The 19,480-nt window shown below is 41.4% G+C and overlaps 1 protein-coding gene across 1 annotated transcript in view; it reads left to right on the top strand.

Moving 5' to 3' along the window:
- The window catches only part of LOC126428213 (uncharacterized), a 129,495-nt gene that overhangs the window by 45,914 nt on the left and 64,101 nt on the right, over positions 1 to 19,480 (top strand). The window contains exon 4 of the mRNA XM_050090129.1: positions 9,747 to 10,054. Within this exon, the coding sequence (XP_049946086.1) occupies positions 9,747 to 10,054 (308 nt within the window). The remainder of the gene's footprint in view (positions 1 to 9,746; positions 10,055 to 19,480) is intronic.

The raw sequence follows: 19,480 nt of genomic DNA on the forward strand, positions 1-19,480 counted from the left end.
TTTTCAATTTCTTCAGGGTAGCCAATTCACTTCAGAGTTAACATTGCACCGTACGTAACCCTTGAGTGTCCCAGAAGACTGTCACCGTGACTTTACTGGCTGAGGATGGGGCTTTGAACTTTTTATTTGGGGGAGAGTTGGTGAGTTGCAACACTGTGGATTGCTGATTTGTTTCTGGTTCGGAGTTACGAAATCGTGTTACATCTCCTATGACAATATTTGACAAAAAATTTTCACAAACAGCCTCGTAGTGAGCAAGCAATTCCGTACGGATGGTCCTTCATTGCTCTTTATGGTCTTCTATTTGGTGGTGAGAAAACCGAACTAGTGGATGTGTCTGTGAGCCCTACCAGCAGAGATGTCCAGTTGTGCAGTCAGGGGTTTGATTGTGGTCCTTTCATCAACTCAAATGAGAGTGTCTCCATGTTCCAACATTGTGGGAGTCACAGCTGTGTGTGGCCAGCTGGTACATGGGAGACTGGACAGGTTTGTGTGACCTTGTTGCAATGATGACAGATGCTTTGCCTAGTGACTTGCCGTGCTTTTGTTCAGTGCCGAGTCTCGGTAGGCATTCTGCAAGTGCCTGTGTATATCTGTGATGCTATGGTTTTCTGTCAAAAAAACTTAGTGACAGCTCTCTGCTTGGAACACACCTCCGTTATGGACGCCATTTTTGAAGGCTACAAATAGCGCTGCCATCTATCAGAACTATAGGGGCTGATGTGGGAACATTCCATAATGTCCCACAACAAATTAAGCACTTCTTCAACTGAAACTGGCCAAGAAAAAAGTGCTGCATTACTTATTGAATGCGCCTCGTATACTGGTGTGCGCAATACTTCAGTACAGAGGTAACTTTCGCATTGTGTGTCATTTCCAAGCAAAATACCTCGATGAAACTTGGACCGTATGTAGAAAGAACTGCTACAGTGTATTACAGAAGGTAACTGAAAGAAACACCCAATGAGACAAATAGAAATGACACATTCACTGAAAGACAATAATTTCACTGAAGTCGCCATGATTTGTGATAGCCCTGGGACATTACAAAAGGTAAGACGTGGTTCTTACAAGGGTTGGGATATAGGTTGGGGGAACATACAGGCCAGTTTGATCACCGAATATCCACTCATTCGGCGAGCACATTCACTTGCGCGGTTTGATGTGGTCATCCATAAAAATGAAATCTGGGGCAAAATACATCTGAAAAGATGCAGATGAGGAAGGAGTACAGTGTCACAAAAATGTTGATCTTCGAAAGTTACATCTGGTATTCGATGCACGCGACTATTTAACTAGGGTACCAGTTCTGTGAATGTGATCTGTCAATCGTAAGTTAGTAATTACCTGTTCCTCCTGTACCTTGAAATATTCCTGCTATGCAGTGCCACTCGTTGCTATATTGAACTTCTTCACCATCTGCAGGAATATGATGTGGTAATGGAAGATTGTGTTTGCTACACACTAGCTATGAAACCAAGTAACGACTTCTTTTTAGAATCTTTCTGTATTTAACAGTTCCCAAAATACTTTCAACATATTGCTTAAACATTCACATTTAAGCTTTTAATAAACCAATCTTGTCAACAGATGGATCATTAGTATTCCAAAGTCAAGAAGTATTCCATACAATCTTTTTTTTTTTTTAAGCTATTGTCATTCCACCCTCTTCTTCTTTGGTGTCCACACCACCGCTGAGTTACGACATCAGAATGTAGGTGGCTCCTTCCCACCAGTAAAACACTCATCCTCCATTGCACCTTGTGGCTGTACGTTGCTTACATTTGTGTTTAACATCTGCGCATAAATAAAAAAAAAATGCGCACACAGTATTTGGTCTTTCCCCTATCACTTCTACCTTAAATTAAGGTTCCCACACTACCGTCTTTCATTGACACAGTAGTGAGTAGAGATGGGTAGTTCGCGAACGAACGGGTGCAAAGGAACAGTTCACCAAGAGGAACGAAAGGACCGAGGAACAAATTCCAAGGAACGATTGGTTCATAGTTCACTTTGGTGGCAGCAGTCTACTTATAGTTCCTGGGAACGATGAACGATCGGTTCATAGTTGACTAGTTCACTTCTGTCGCGGCGGTCTCTTCGGCAGTTCTCGTTGCGGCCTCGGTCGCGTGCTCGTCTCAGTCTCGGCCTCCCTCGGCCCCACTCGTCGTTCTTCGCAGGACCACCTGTCTCAGTTCCACTGCCGACTGCTCCTAATTAGTTCAGTATCCAGTTGTTCATTTCGTTCACTGCGCTCACCCATTTTACATGTGTTCCAAACTGTTCTTGCATTTGGGTCTGGCTATTCAGCATCCACGACCGGTAATCAAAAAGTATTTTATAGTTACGTAAATTACATAAAAATTACATTGTATGTAATAGGTACATCTTTCCAGGTAACAAAAGGGCATTTAAACTCACTTCATTACATCTATGAACAGCAGAAGACATACTTATAACAAGGCAAGTTTTTTTTGTTATTCATATATTTTTTGGTTTCATCGACTTGACTTAGCAACTAACTTTCAATAATTTGCTTAATTTTTAGTGTAAGAAAGTTCATATAAAACGATTTTCGCGTGTCTTTCATATACAAAACATTACATTTAGGAAGGCTCTAATTATTTTTAAGTTTGGTTGTTTCCAATTTGCATTACCTGCTAGTTTGGTTTCTTTGAAGGGAAAAAAAGTGGGTTGTTGGTCATTTTGGCTCAGTAGGAAAAGCGGTGCCTTTCCATTCGAAAAGACATAGATTGCCATAAAATTGTATTTACTTATTATCTCAAAAACATTTGTTCAGAAGGAGCTTTCAAACCAAAAACTTTATTACTGCGAACTTTATTATTATTATTAATATTATTATTATTGCTGCATTAACTTTAATAATGCAACATAAAAACCTAATTTTTACTAAGCGTGTGATGCAAGTATGATGAGAAAACCACATTTTATTTTATGCTTCCATAAAGTCTACTTCACCTACGAACTCAGAGCCAACGTGAAGTATATGTAGGGTGTAAATGATTATTGTTTACAACTTAGCATAGCTATGTAGTGGAAGTCGAAACGAAGAATTTTATACAAAACACTTGTGATCTATTAAGTTGGGAAACCTCTCTACACATCATCGATTGTTTTGCCATTGTTGTTTGCATTAGCTTGTTATTTCTTCACTGCCTAATTAATAGATGTTTGTCTGTTTGTTGTATCTGCTCATTACGGGCAACACATTGTCCGTAATTGGTGAGCAGTTTGTACTCGGGGCCGGTTTTCCGTGCTCCACCCTATATTATTTCCCTGCGATCAGCCACACAATGCTACAGTTGGCTAAACAAGAGGTTCTGCAGAATCACAGAAATTACTTCTAAAAGTGTGTAAGAATTCTGTAATGAATAAAAACTCTGTACTCCAGGGGAGAGGCAAGTGCCCCCTCTTGGTGCCCTCCATCCTTCAGTCACCTACACTACTAGTTTTCAGTTTTTCATAAGAATCATATACCAAGGACAAATGAATGGTGAACGAGTAAAAATGAACGGTTCCCAAAAAAGAACGATTAGCAGTGAACTAGTTCCCAAGGATGAACGAGTTTGCCCATCTCTGGTAGTAAAAAAGGGGGACATGTTGCTACCTTGGAAAGCAACATGTGCCCTCAAAAACTGTGAGTGTACCATGTTCAGAGATTTGGAGATCAGTACACTCATGCAACATTATACCTCTCCACACCGTACCACTGGTCCATCAGATGATCGTGTTTGACTATGCTGGATGTATATTCATGTGGTGAGAGGTGGGAACACGTAATGCACCCAGGAATATTGTGGGGCATGGCAGTGTGGCTGGGGTCGAGTCATCTCCCACCACGTGCCAGGCCTGGGGGGGGGGGGGGGGGGGGAGGGGGGGGGGGCTCTCAACGCCACCTCCTTTGCCAGTTGCCTCGTCCCTCTTCACTCTGTTTTAATTGATTTTAGATGTGGTTAGCCCATTTTTCAGCCACATACTATTTTGCTTTTGAGTGGTAGTGCTCTGATTAAGGTAACTCACCTGTGAATGCCTGGAAAAACATTAAATAATTTTTAGTAAGCCTACACTGCTCTGACTAAAAAATGTTACCCCTTAATAGTATGAAAATTGTAGAACAGTAGGTGTGCTTCTTGCTGAACATTTTGATATACAATTAATTACTTTAGTTATCACATTGATTTTATTACAATTTTTTTGTGAAGATCAGTAAATTACAGTTTTACTTGCAGATCCATACATGGAATCTATGCACTGACTACCTCTCTTACTTAATTGCTGGAACTTTTAAGTACTGATTAACTACATGCCTATTTAAAAAGTAGGCTACAATCACGTCATTTCAGCCAGAAGTTTTTATTCGTGAAATAATTACATCTGATAATGAAAATTAAGGATACTTTTTACAATTAATCAGTATATATATTCCTTCCTGTTGATTGTATGTTAGTATCTGTATTCTACTTTCCTCCAAATAGTACCAAGAAACATCCCAAAAATTTCAGTTATATTTGAACTGTGACTCACCTCTGTTGTTCGTAAAACATTCCAGTTGCATAATCTTCTTGGTTTACATGTTTCTCATTTCCTCTCTTCCTTTTCTTGTTTCTCATTGTTATTCTGGCCTCTTCAGGTGCCTCAGGGACCCACTTTTCAGTTTTGGCCCCTCTTGTGGATTAGTGATTGACTCAAACCCAATATTCCAAGCAGCTCTAGAACACCACACCTGCTAACTGCCCCACATTGAAACAGATTACCGACATAACAAATTTTGAGAATGACAAAATAGCAGCTACTCAGACTACAGAGAAGTTTATAAGAAAACAATGTTTAAAAACCACAGGTCTCTGTTTGAATGTGCCAACTCACACAAATACCTGGGTGTAACACTTTGTAGGGATACGAAATGGAATGATTGCATAGACTCAGTTGTGGGTAAAGCAGGTGATAGGCTTTGGTTTATTGGTAGAATATGGGGAAAGTGCAATCAGTCTACAAAGGAGAGTGAGTGATTTCTCTCCTGCCCTCCTACCACCACCTACTCCAGTCAGGTCACTAACATCACCTATCCCATCAAAGGCAGGGCTACCTGTGAAACCAGTCATGTGATTTACAAGCTAAGCTGCAACCACTGTGCTGCATTTTATGTAGGCACGACAACCGACAAGCTGTCTGTCCGCACGAATGGCCACTGACAAACTGTGGCCAAGAAACAAGTGGACCACCCTGTTGCTGAATGTGCTGCCAAACATGATATCCCTCACCTCAATGACTGCTTCACAGCCTGTGCCATGTGGATCCTTCCCACCAGCTTTTCTGAATTGCACAGGTGGGAACTTTCCCTGCAATACATCCTATGTTTCCGTAACCCTCCCAGTCTCAGCCTTCGTTAGTCACTGTCCTCACACATCGAGCCCCATCCCTGTTCCCATTCCAGCACTACACTGCCGTCATTTCACCGCCACACCCAGTCTTTTAATTTCTTTTTCTTTCTCTCCTTTCCGCCACTTACCCCTCCCCCCCTCCGCACCTTCTCTCCTGCCCTCCGTCTAAATTGCAGCACTTGACTGTCTGCCACCCCCACCGTACTATACCTCCACCTCCCCACCCCAGCCTCCTCCTTACCCCCACCCAGTCACCACTCGCCACTCCCATCATACACTGGTGCTGCTGCTTGCAGTGTGGTTTCAGTTATCTGAGACTGCAGACGTGTGTGCAAGTTGCGTTTGCTTGCGTGCGTGCGTGCGTGCGTGCGTGCGTGCGTGTGTGTGTGTGTGTGTGTGTGTGTGTGTGTGAGTGAATCTTTTTGTTATGCCTATCGCGACTCAGCATCTCCACCATATGGTGAGTAGCAACTTTCCTTTTCTAATATTGTTACATTCCATCCTGGATTTCCCACTGTTTGATTTTTGCTTGACGGCTTTTCTTCAATCCTAACCCTGCTCTGTTTTCCTTTGTCACTACTTTCTTTCGCGTCGCTACACTCAATGTCCATCCTTCTTTGTTTTCTTTCCTGTGTTTCTCTTGTTGCCTTACGGACCGCACTGCACACTCTACTTACGAGCCACACTGTATCAACCGTCTCGGCTGCGCGCTTCAGATGGCCTCAAGACCACGCTTATTGTTGGTGCAGCATCTTCTGCCCCACATTACTGCCGCCGATATAATTAATCCTATACTTTCAAACTAGTCACTCTCCCTGCGTCAGTTCCCGTGTTTTTGCTTATGATCTCCCGCACCTTTCCGGCGTCACATGATCTTGTATCTCTACCTATCTCCCCACCCCCTACACTTTCTCCATTCTATCCCTGTTCACACCCACTAAATGCACCTTATCCAGTCACATCTGCCATCCCCCTTAATCCCACTTATCTGCCCACTAACCTGCTACCCACAGTAATATTCATATATTTATTAATTATTCTCTATTTTGATCCTTGCAACTTCTCGCCAGTGTGGTTTCAGCTATCTGAGACTGCAGATGTGTGTGCAAGTTGCGTTTGTGTGTGTGTGTGTGTGTGTGTGTGTGTGTGTGTGTGTGTGTGTGTGTGTGTGAGAAATGCCTTAATGGCCGACAGCTCTAATTGTGTGAATCTTTTTGTTGTGCCTATTGCAACTCAGTATCTCCTCTGAGTAGCAACCTTCTTTCTCTAATAATGTTACATTCCATCCTGGATTTTTCATTGTTTAATATTGAAGCTTAAGACAACTTTATAAGATCCGTTAAATACAGCGCCATTCATCAAAATCAATACTTTTGAGTACTGAAAACCTTTCCTTGTTCTACATCTACACTCTGCAAGTCACCATGAGATGCATGGCAGAGGGTATGTCCCATAGCACAAGTAAATAGGGGTTCTTTCTGTTCAATTCGCGTGTCGAGTGTGGGAAGAATGGTTGTTTGAATGCCTCTGTGCGTGCAGTAATTATTCTAATCTTATCCTCACGATTACTAAGTCAAGGATACATAGGGGGTGGTAACAGATCCCTAGAGTCATCATTTAAAGCTGGTTCTTGAAACTTTGTCAATATAACTTTCTCTGGAAAGTTTACACCTATCTTCAAGAGTCTTCCAGGTCAGTTCCTTCAATATCTTTGTGACACTCTCCTACAGATTAAACAACCCTGTGACCACTCGTGCTGCCTTTCTCTGTATCTGTTCAATATCTCCTGTTAGTCCTATCTGGTACAGATCCCACACACTTGAGCAATATTCTAGGATGGGTCTCTCAAGCGATTTGTAAGCAATCTCTTTTGTAGACGGAGTGCCCTTCCCCAATATTCTACCAATAAACTGAAGTCTACCACCTGCTTGACACTATGACAACCTATGTGATCACTCAATTTCATATCCCTTCAAAGTGTTATACCCAGGTATTTGTATGAGGTGGCAGATTCCAATAGTGGCTATTATCGTTGTTTTGTGAAGTGCAAAATTTTACATTTCTGAACATTTATAGCAAGTTGTCAATCTCTGCACCACGTTGAAATCTCATCAAGAACTGACAGAATATTTATGCAACCTCTTTCAGATAGTACTTCATTATAGATAATTGGATCCTGTGCAAAAAGCCTGATTTTGCTACTAATATTGTCTACAGGGTCATTAATATACAATATGAGCAATAAGGGTCCCAACACACTTGACTGGGGCACACCTGAAGTTATTTCTACATCTGACAACGACTCTCCGTCCAAGATAACATGCTGTGTCCTCCCTATCGAAAGGTTCTCAGTCCAGTCACAAATTTCCCTCGATACTGCATATGATCATACTTTTGACAATAAGTGTAGGTGTGATACTGAGTCAAATGCTTTTACTAAATCAAGAAATACTGCATATACCTGATGCCTTGATCCGAAGCTTTTCCATGTGAGAAAAATGTGAGTTGGGTTTGACATGATCAGTGTTTTCGAAATCCGTGCTTTTTGGCATTGGAAAGGTCATACTGTTAAAGATAGCTCATTATGTTTGAGCTCAAAAGTCATTCTGTTCAAGATACCTCATCATTTTTGGGCTCAGAATATAAGATTCTACAACAAATTGATGTCAAGGATATTGGACTGTAATTTTGTGGATCACTTCTACTAACCTTCTTGTAGACGGGTGTGACCTGTGCCTTTTTCCAAGAACTGGGTATGGCTTTTTGTTCAAGGTGTCTATGATGGATTACAGTTAGAAGAGGGGCTAAGTCAGCCACAAATTCAGTATAGAATCTGACAGGGATTCTGTTGGGGCCTGGAGTCTTGTTTACTTTTAATACTTTTAGCCATTTCTCAACACCACTGACACTAATACTCATTTCATTCATCTTTTCAGAGGATTAAATTTGGGCAATTCTCCCGGGTTTTCCTTTGAAAAGGAATGTTTAAAAACAGAGTTCAGCTTTTGCTTTGCTACCCTCAATTTCAGTTCCTATCTCATTGGCTAGGGACTGGACACTAACTTTGGTGCCACTAACAGCCTTTACATATGACTAGAATTTCTTTGGGTTCAGTGAATTGTCATTTGACAGTATTCTGCTAACGTAGTCTTTGAAAGCATCATGCCTTGCTCTCTTGATAGTTAAACACATTTCAATCAGCATCTCTCTATCTATGGCCCTACATTTTGTTTTACACGTATTATGCAATAACTTCCGTTTTTTTTTTAGAAGTTTCTGAATAGTAACTGTTTACCATGGAGGGTCCCTTCCGTTATGAACTGTTCTACGGGGTACATATCTATCCAGTGCATGATCGACTATTCTTTTAAACTTGAGCCAGATTTCCTTTAGATGCTCCTGCACTGTGCTGAAAGTTTCAAATTCTTTATTGAGGTATGACACTACCTATGTTTCATCTAGTTTACTGAACATATATATCTTTTTGTTTGTTTTAGTTGTCCTTTGTTCTTTGGTCATCATTGTTGTCACAACTGCATCATGGTCAGTGATACCATATTTGATGTGGACATCCTCAAAGAGGTCAGGCCAATTTGTTGCCATTGTAAGTGGTCTTCCTAACTATCTGTTCTAGGTAGTTTTAGAGAATACATTTAATAAAGCTTCACAGGATGTCTTACCACACCCACCACTAAGAAAACTGTAATTTTTCCAATTAATTGTTGGCTGATTAAAGTCTCCACTGATGATTACAATTTGATTGGGGAACTTATGTTCAAGTGAACCAAGGTTTTCTCTAAAGTTTTGGGTGATAGGAGCCAGTAATCATTTTATGCCCACCCCTGACAACTGTCATCTGAACTGTGGAATTCAGATAAGTTTCCATTCTGATTCTGCACTTTTTCTGAGTAAAATTTAGTAACATGGTTACAGTTAGTGGGAGGGTATGTAGTCAGTTAACAGAGAAATAAAATTGAGGTTTATTGTCCTGAAGCCACTCAAGAACAACAATTACTTGCATTGCACATAGAGAAGTGGGAAGGGAGCAGTTGCGACATTCACAGTGAGAAATGCCATGGGATTCACTAGACGGCTAGATGGTGCTGCATCCTGTTCTTACCTAACAAGAGTGGTTGTGAAATGTGTGGCTTACTTCCCTTCTCTGGACCCGTCTATCTGTCAGGCTACAGTGTGACTTTTATTGTTGGAAATTGATTGTATGCTTCAGAACTGACAGAAAGTGTCCATTTAAACAGCTGGTAATTGACTTCCTTTCCTCTCAAGGTTTTCCATTCATTTGTTTGGAGGCATTTGTACAGTACAGAAATTGTTGTTTGGTTGCAGGTGCTGGAAAACTTAGTTGAGAAGTGCTCCAGAATACGCACACTAAGGATATCCAACGAACTGCTGAAGTCTGAGAAATTTTCGGAGGCAGTGTCACGCCTGCAGGACCTCCGTGTGCTGGAGGTGGCAATGAACTTGAAGGAACCCATTCCTGTGCTGCGACCTTTGGGTGACGGGTGCCCGCGACTAGTAGAGGTTGACTTTGTGTACACAACTTTAGACGACGACGATTTGAAATACTTCCTGAATGCCAAGAGAAACACCCTTAAGTGCATACGTATAAATTCGGAGGCAGTGATCGGAAAACGGTGAGTATTTTATCTCTCCTCGTGATTTTGTAGCTTCTAGTAGACTTTTGGTTCACACGCAGTCAGTCTTTTCACACTGCACAATACGTATCTCGAGGTTTCCTGTTCGGTAATTGGACATTTAACACATTTTATTCTTGTATACTGATTAAATACAAAATGTGAAGACCTATAAATGAGGCATTTGGAACAAAAGTGATGAAAGTCCATTAAAAGTGTTTCAGACGAGAAACACCTTGATTTCAAGGTCGCAAAAGGCCGTGATGCCTCACGTATTGTCTACCGTGCTGCCACAATATTGGCTGCTAATGGAAATGGTGAGCGCGGCATGAGGCTACGGAATGTAATTGAACTGCTTAATCGACGAGTAATTCCCAGCAGTGCTAGTGATGTTGATACAAAAGCAGAGGAATGGCAACGATAAACGAAGCAAGCATTGCGTTATACGTACAACAGTTGCCGAAGTTGACATTTGGTAAGAAAGGAGCCCAAGGAATTTAGCAGAGCTAGAAAGAAGTGGTATTTATGCAAGGTGAGCCAATGGAAAGTGCAGTGTCGCATACACTAGACTGTGCAAACAATGTACATGAGGAGTACAATGAGGACAATACGTGCCTAACAAGTGAAACTAATATTGAAACAGTTGTCAAGGTATGTAGTGTATCATACTTGTCAGACAAGGAGCCACAAATCCCGTCTCCAGTGAAAGGTAGTAAAGGACAATTGTTGTTCTAGGAGCAAGAACTAACATAATTATGTACATGGATGATCATCCACAGCATAATAAAATTAACGGTTCTGAATTGATTTTGAATAAGTCAGCAGCAATATTGCCATTTAGTGTATAACAGGCTGTTCCAGCTCGTGGGCTCCGTTGTGAGCCGCGGAGCGCTCCCTGCTCCAGGGAGCCGCGTCGCTCGCTGTGACCAGTCAAGTGGGCCGGCACTCCGGCACGTGGCACGGCTGGCTGAGGCAGGCGCAAGGCAAGGGTTTTGATCTGCCAGCTGCGTCTTACAAGATCGACAACCTCACACTCTTAGCTGCTAAGACGTGGTGATGTGCTACACCAGGAAATACGATCTTCAGGAAATAAATAAGAAACAAATGTTTTACAAGAAATTGCATACTAAATTTATTGGGCCTCTGTAGTTTGAAATTTTCTTTTCATTGCAAGATCGGAAATATCAGGCGTCAAAGTGTTCGCAGCGTTAATGCGGAGGATGGTCTTCGTTGTTGCATCCTGAAGAAGCGATCATTCCTTACTTTATAACTGTTTTCATTGCTCAGAAAAGCTGCTCACATCAAAACGTAGATCCAAACATGCACATGATCTGAGCGGCATTGTTGTGAAGTTTGGGAAATGTTTTTTCTGTAATGAACACTACCATCGTGACAAATACAACGTGTTGTAGTACCTCTCTTTCAACAAAGTTGAATTTTGCAAATCAATAATCTCCAATTGAAGTGACGATGACAAGTCATCGGTGGAAACTGAAAAAGGAGTGCTGAACACCTTAAGTTCCATTTCCAAACTAGTGAGGTCGCGGAATCGTGTTTCAAACGACGTGATGAGCTGCTTTAAGTTTGCTTGGTAATTGCCGAAAGTAGTACCTTCAGGTAGTTTTAAAGAAGCAAGATGATTGAAGAACGTTAGATGTCCATTACTCATCTGTCTCTCAAATAAACGTAACTTTTCCATGAACACTTTGATCTGGTCGCATGCATGTCAACGATTAGCTGCCCTTTGCCCTGCAATGACAGATTTAAATTATTCAGATGCATAGTTATGTCAGCTAGGAACGCCAGGTCTGATATTCATTTTATATCTTTCAGACAACGCATTTCTCCCCCTTTCATTTCGAAATGGGTATTTCCTCACTAATGGCAAAGAAAACATAAAGAACTTTTCCCCGACTCCGCCAACGAACTGTACTGTGGTAAGATATATCCCCATACTCCGCTTCCACATCTTTCAGGAATCCTTTGAAGATGCACAAAATTCACACACTTCACGACATCTTTCATTACGCCACCTAGCTCTACTGTTTCAGCACACAGTGCCTCTTGGTGCATTACAGAACACGAACTATGTTGCACGTTTTGATACCCTCCATATTACGAATCCGTTTTTAAACCTACGTCTACTGGTATGTCGTTCTTAAGCCTGGCTGCCAGTTCTCTGCGTGCAACGCCTTCTACCTGACTGTATTTAATTCTGTATATTGTACCTCTTTGCAGAATTAAATACTTTATGACATACAAAACACTGCGGTCGACCATCCCTCTCAATGAATAGAAAGGTATCCTCCAATAGAGGTACAGAGCTCCCGCGGCCAGTCATAGCTGTCATTGAGCACAGATTATTACGGCTGCATGCGGCCAGGGGGCAGTGAGTTCGCTTTCCCCCTCCACGCGGGCTCCGAGCTGCCGCAGTGAGTGCTCCGGCTCCCTGGAGCTCGGTTGGAACAGCCTGGTGTATAAGATAAGCAATGGATATTCAAGGGAGGACAAGGTGCACTTGTTATATAAACTGGTGTTTGTGCATTTCAAGGATGCTTGATACAATTTACAGGATGTGCACAATAGTTACCCTCTGGACTATGCACATCAAATACATGTAACATACATTCAATAGTCTGGGAATTCTGACATTGCCCTCACAGTATATATTTTCTTTAATGTAGTTTGTTGTTAGCAATATTAGCTTATTCCCAAGAATTAGCAGCTTTCACTTAGTTAATACTAGGCAGAAATCAAATCTGCATATGGAATGCACTTCCTAGACTCTTGTGCAGAAAGGAGTGCAGTATTCTGCTGCATCCATTTTCAATAAGCTACCACAAGAACTGAAAAATCTTAGCAGTAGCCCAATCGAGGAGCTCCTGGAAGAGCTGAAAAATTAAGCAAATTCCAGTTTTACATTGTTGATTTTCTTTATTTAAACTTAAGACTTGTTTCTTATATTTCATTTTATCTGTTTCTACTACCGTGTTATAATTTTATGTATTGACTCGTTCCATGACCATGGAGACTTCTCCTTAATTTGGACCCACGGAACAATAAATAAATAAATCGAGGGAAGCATTGTATAGTTGCGTAACTTCAAACAGTGCTTCAGAATTGGAAGACATAAGACAACGAAATATGAAACAGAGCGTCAGCTTGATGGTGCACAGCAAGGATAGGGAAAAATTTGTAGATGAGATAAACAAACTCATCCCATTGTTCAGTAAGGAATTTGTTTTCGACTCTGAGCACTAACTTTCAAGCAACTTCAAATAGTGAAGGACAAACATTTCTTCAAAGTTCAGGATTTTCCATACCAGTGACAGACGTTCTGTCTGTCGAGTCCAGTGTCTCGACCGTGCCGTAAAGCGAAGTGGATATCTTGCTGTATTTACCACAGTGACCGGCTTTAGGATTTTGTGTGTTGGAACATACTTCTGCTGCATACCGTGTTTCAAATGGTGGAATGCGTGCTGTTCATACTGACAATTAACTCCTCATACTCTCATACATTGGTTTTAGTGTTGGACATTGTTACAAAAATGGCAGTGCAGAATGGGTACCAGAATCTACCAACTACCTCATTAAAAAGAGTCTGGAACTCGCATGCTCACTGCATTCTGCAAGCATTAAACAATGAGCATATTGGTGAGAAAGGACCGTCCGTTTGCTGCTGCCCGTATGCACGCTACTGTCAACGAGTCGGAGATGACAGAATTGACATTACATTGTGCCTGGTTCGACTAACTGATGTAACCTGTTAAAACTGAAACAAAATGAGTGACAAAAATGACACTGTTGCACAACTAGAAATGTCAGACAAGGTCTGCCGTACACTTAGACAATAAAAAGCGTGTAAAATGACACAATCCCAAGATGATGTTACGGCCTCCGCCATCAATAAGGATTACTGACTGACAGTTTCCGAACAACTCGGGACCTTGAATCGTCGCCTGGACACACTTAAGCAACATGTTACTGACAAGGGAGGCAAGTGATGATCCCACACCACACAAGAAGATGCCATCATTCCACCACTCTGCTCTGGGCCCCACGACAGTAAAAAAATTGTATGTGAAGCTACACTCACCCGTGTGCTGGTATGGCAGCCGCTTTGGTGCATGCCCTACGAAGCGCGTGTCTATACCCAGTTGTAAATGGTTACTTGTATTATACATGGCAGGCCATAACAAAAGTTTACAAGCAGCTACTGGTCAACCCACGAAACAGTGCAAATGGGGTCGACAATAACAATGCAAAACATATTAATATGAATGCAGGGTGTCTGTTCTTTGAGCGTGTTTGAAAGAACCAACACCCTGTATTCATATAATTGATCTGCCTCAATGGGCAATGAATCCACCACCTATTAGTGTGGATGCACAATTACATTCGCCCTCCTGTGGGAATCTCGAAGTAGCAAGCATGGAGGACATGTATCATACTAGTGTTTGTAAAGAGTCCCAGTGCTTGTACATAAATGACAGACAATTGCCTCGTACATACCTTGTGTGCTATTGTTCTGCTGTGAGCACTTTGCTGCCAATGCAGCAGCAACAGGGATGGACTCTATCGTATAGATTACTAACCTTAGCTAATAGTTCACCTATATCCTCTTGCAGCGAATGTAAAAATACAGTGGACTCTGGTTTCTGTCGACCATTAGAATGGACTTTTTTTCCCTGGCCGATGTGTCTGAACCTATGTTAGGCACCAATTTCTTACATCATTAGAGATTGATTTGTGTGCAGCTTTGAGTGGGGTCCAAAATAGACAATGGGCAATTGCTTCTCCCTAAGCTTTAGTTCCAACTCCAAATTTTACCTTGGTTTCTTTTACTGCTTGCCCAATGTACATATTGAATAACTTTGGAAATTGGCTACAACCCTGTCTCACTCCCTTCTCAACCACTGCTTCCCTTTCATGCCCCTCGACACGCATAACTGTCATCTGGCTCCCGCACAAATTATAGTCTTTCGCTCTATATTCTACTCCTGCTACCTTTAGGACTTGAGAGTATTCCAGTCAAAATTGTCAAAAGCTTTCTCAAAGTTTACAGATGCTATAAACGTAGGTTTGCCATTCCTTAATGTGTCTTCTATGACAAGTCGTAGGGTTGGTATTGCCTTGCATGTTGCAGTTGCTACATTTCTCCGTAATCCAAACTGATCTTCACTGAGGTCGGCTTCTACAAGTTTTTCCATTCGTCTATAAAGAATTTGTGTTAGTGTTTTTCAGAACTATCAGCCCTGCTTTCTTTGGAATTGGTATTATTATATTCTTAAAGTCGGAGTGTATTTCACCTATCTTATATATCTTGCTCACCAGATGGAAGAATTTCGTCATGGCTGCTTCTCCCAAGGCTGTCGGTAGTTCTAACAATATTGTCTACTCCCTGGGTCTTGTTTTGACTTTGGTTTTTCAGTGCTCTGTCAAATTCTTCATGCAGTATCATGTCTCCCATCTTGTCTTCATGTACATCCTCTTTCAGTTCTCCAGTATTACCTTCAAGTTCATCTGTCTTGTACAGACACTTGTATATTCCTTGCACCTTTTAGCTTCCCCTGTTTGGTTAAGACTGGTTTTCCATCTGAGCTCTTCATATTCATACAACTGCTACTTTTCTCTATAGTTCTCTTTAATTTTCATGTAGGCAGTATCCATCTTTCTCCTTTTGAAATATGCTTCTAAATCTTTACATTTGTCCTCTTAGTCACTCCCACTTAGCCATTTTGCACTTTTTATCGATCTCATCTTTTATATGTTTGTTTTTTCCTTTCGCCTGCTTCATTTGCAGCATTTTTATATTTTCTCCATTCATTAATTAAATTCTACATCTTCTGTATTATCCAAGGATTTCTGCTAGTCCTTGACTTTTTACCTATTTGAACCTCTGCTGCCTTCACTATTTCATCTCTCAAATCTACCCATTTGTCTTTGACAGTATTCATTTTCCCTGTTCTAGTCAGTCATTGCCTAATGCTCCCTCTGAAACTCTCAACCTGTGGTTTGTTCAATGTGTCCTGGTTCTATCTCCTTCATTTCCCAATAAATTGTAGCCAGAGTGCACATCTGCCCCTGGAATAACTTACAATTTAAAACCTGGTTCCTAAATCTGTCTTACCATTATATAATCAATCTAAAACTGTCCAGCATCTCCAGGTCTCTTCCATGCATACTACTTTCTTTTTTGATTGTTGGAACACGTGTTAATGATCATGAAGTTATGTTCTGTGCAAAATTCTACCAGACAGCTTTCTCTTTCATTCCTTTCCCCCAGTCTGTATTTATCTACAATTTTTTCTTCCCTTCTTTTTCCTGCCATAGAAATCCAGTGCCCTATCACAATTAAATTTCTGTCTCCCGTAACCATCTGAATAATTTCTTTTATCTCATCATACATTTCTTCGATCTCTCCATCATATTTTGAGCTAACTGGCAGATAAACTTGTACTCCTGTAGTGGGTGTTGGCTCTGTGTCTATCTTGGCTACAGTAATGTGTTCACCATGCTGTTCACTATACCTTACCTGCATTTCACTTTCTTATTCATTATTAAAACTACTCCTTTCTTTACCTTATTTGGTTTTGTATTTATAACCCTTTTTAAATTTTCTAAACTGCCTGCACGATTAAGGGATCGTGACATTCCACACTCTGATCTGTAGAATGCCATTTTTGTTTCTCCTGATGATATCCTCCTGAATAGCCCCCGCCCCAAGATTCAAATGGAGGGCTGTTTTTCCTCTGGAATATTTTATCCAAGCAGATATCATCATCATTTAACAATACAATAAAGCTGCATGGCCCGTGGAAATAATTATAGCTGTAGTTTCCTTTTGCTGTCAGTCATTTGCCGTACCAACACAGTAAGGCAGTTTCGGTTAATATTACAAGGGCAGATCAGTCAGTCATCCATACTGTTGTGCTGCAACTACTGAAAAGGTTTTGCCCCTCATCTGGAACCACACATTTATCTGGCCTCTCAACAGATACTTCTCCATTGTGGTCGCACCTGCGGTACGGCTCTCTGTATCACTGAGGCACGAAACCACCCATAAAACCTCAAAGCGCCGAGAAAAATCCCACGAAACCACCCCACTGATGGCAAGGTCCACAGTTTGTGGAGGATTGAATGAGCATTTATAAGCAAAATCTACATCTAAATCCATACTCCGGAATCCACCATACGGTGCGTGGCGGAGGGTACCTCGTACCACAACTAGCATCTTCTCTCCCTGTTCCACTCCCACTGCCCGTATGCCTCTGTACGAGCCCTAATCTCTCTTATCTTATCTTTGTGGTCTTTCCGCAAAATGTAGGTTGGCGGCAGTAAAATTGTACTGCAGTCAGCCTCAAACGTGGACACAATGGCGACAGATTAATCTTGCCTCCCCACGTCCAATCACCAGCACAGTTTCGAAATGATTTCCCACCTTCACAGATCTGTCATCTCTCTCCAGCAAGATTAACATGAACGAAAGATACAAAGGTCTTTGATCTAAAGATCATGGAGTATCATTCATATCAATATTTGTTCATAGATGATACATACGTAGAATAGTTCACTTAAAAAAAATTGCATTTTATGAAGTTTGAATAATCAATTACTTTTAGAAATAATACATTATAATGATATGTATAAAAAACAAAGATGCTGTAACTTACCAAATGAAAGCATTGGTATGTTGATAGAGACAATAAAACACACACACACACACACACACACACACACACACACACACACACACACACACACACACACAGATATACATATGTCTGCCTGTGTCTGTATATGTGCGGATGGATATGTGTGTGTGCGCGCGACTGTATACCTGTCCTTCCCCCCCCCCCCCCTCCCCAAGATAAGTCTTTCTGCTCCCGGGACTGGAATGACTCCTTACCCTCTCCCTTAAAACCCATATCCTTTCGTCTTTCCCTCTCCTTCCCTCTTTCCTGATGAAGCAGCCTTGGGTTGCAAAAGCTTGAAATTTGTGTGTGTGTGTGGGGAGGGGGGATTATTGTCTTTATCAACAAACCAACACTTTCGTTTCGTAAGTTTCCTTCTATTATATTCATACATTATAATGAGTTTATTACAGTCTTTTCTGTGTTGAAAATACCAAAATTATCTCCTGGTAACTGGAAATGTAATTACTCACATATGATTATCAGTGTTTCATCCTGCTAACTTTAAAGTACAAAGACATAGCCTTTCAGAAAGGAAGATTAATAAAAACATGGCATGAGAAGTATGGGTCCCCAACCATCAAAATAAATCTATAAATGCACACTAACAAATTATGCCTTGCCAATGATACAAAATATCATAGGAACAAAAGGTGTACATTAGTTACAGCCATATCACCGTCCGCTATACACCCGAGTCACACAGGTATAGGCTTGTTATAAATCGTGACTCTCACCGTGATTGATGTCTAATGTGTAATAATATACAGGGTAATTTTTTCCACTGTGCACAAACTGTAGGGATTGATCGGTGAGAGAATATGGAACAAAGAAGGTCTAATGAATTTATGTCCAGAAATGCATGATTTCCTGCTGGAGACCATGTATTCAGTCATATTTGTTACAGAGACTGCAGTCTAATACATGCTGGACTGTGCAGCGACAGTTACAGTATGCAGAGTTTGCTCCTAGAGTGTTGTACTGTTCCTCGGACATTGTTCCCTAGTGCCCTCTCCTGCCATAGGAATTGGTAATGTTATGTCCGATTCACTTCTGTTGCTGACTCACATTATATTGGATGTGATACAGCATTGTACACAATGGTGGAGAGCTTGCCAACATGGTGCTTTCTTATGGAAAGGCAAATGGCAATGGGGTGCAGGCAGCAAGATTGTATCAGGAGACCTATCCCCGCCAACAACCACCACAGCATTCAAAGTTTGTAACAGTGTTTCACTGTTTGTCTGAGACGGGGTCATTTCAGGAAGCAGCAAATTGTGAAGGACGTACCTGAAATGTTGAGACACCAGACTTGGGGGAAAATGTGATTAAAGCTGTGGAAGACGGCCGCCGTGTCACTGCCAGGCAGTTGAACTGCCAATACAGGATAAGCCAGATAAGCCAGACGACTATGTGGAACACTCTCCATGACAGTTGTTACTACTGTAATTACTTACAGCGTGTGCAGGGCTTACAAGCGCCAGACTATCCACATTGAGAGCAGTTTTCTCACTTGTTTCTTCACCAGGCAACCACAATTCCAGGATTTGTGTCATCCATTGTATTCACAGATGAGGCCATCTTTACACAGAGTGGTATCTTCAACTTTCATAACAGTCATATGTTGGATAGTATGCAGTACCCCCATGGTATGGTGACACCGAATCATCAGCATCAGTGCAACCAGAATGTGTGGGCAGGAGTAAGTGGCGACCATATGTCACCTAATAGG

Source organism: Schistocerca serialis, chromosome 12 (assembly GCF_023864345.2).
Source record: "Schistocerca serialis cubense isolate TAMUIC-IGC-003099 chromosome 12, iqSchSeri2.2, whole genome shotgun sequence".
NCBI lineage: Eukaryota > Metazoa > Arthropoda > Insecta > Orthoptera > Acrididae > Schistocerca > Schistocerca serialis.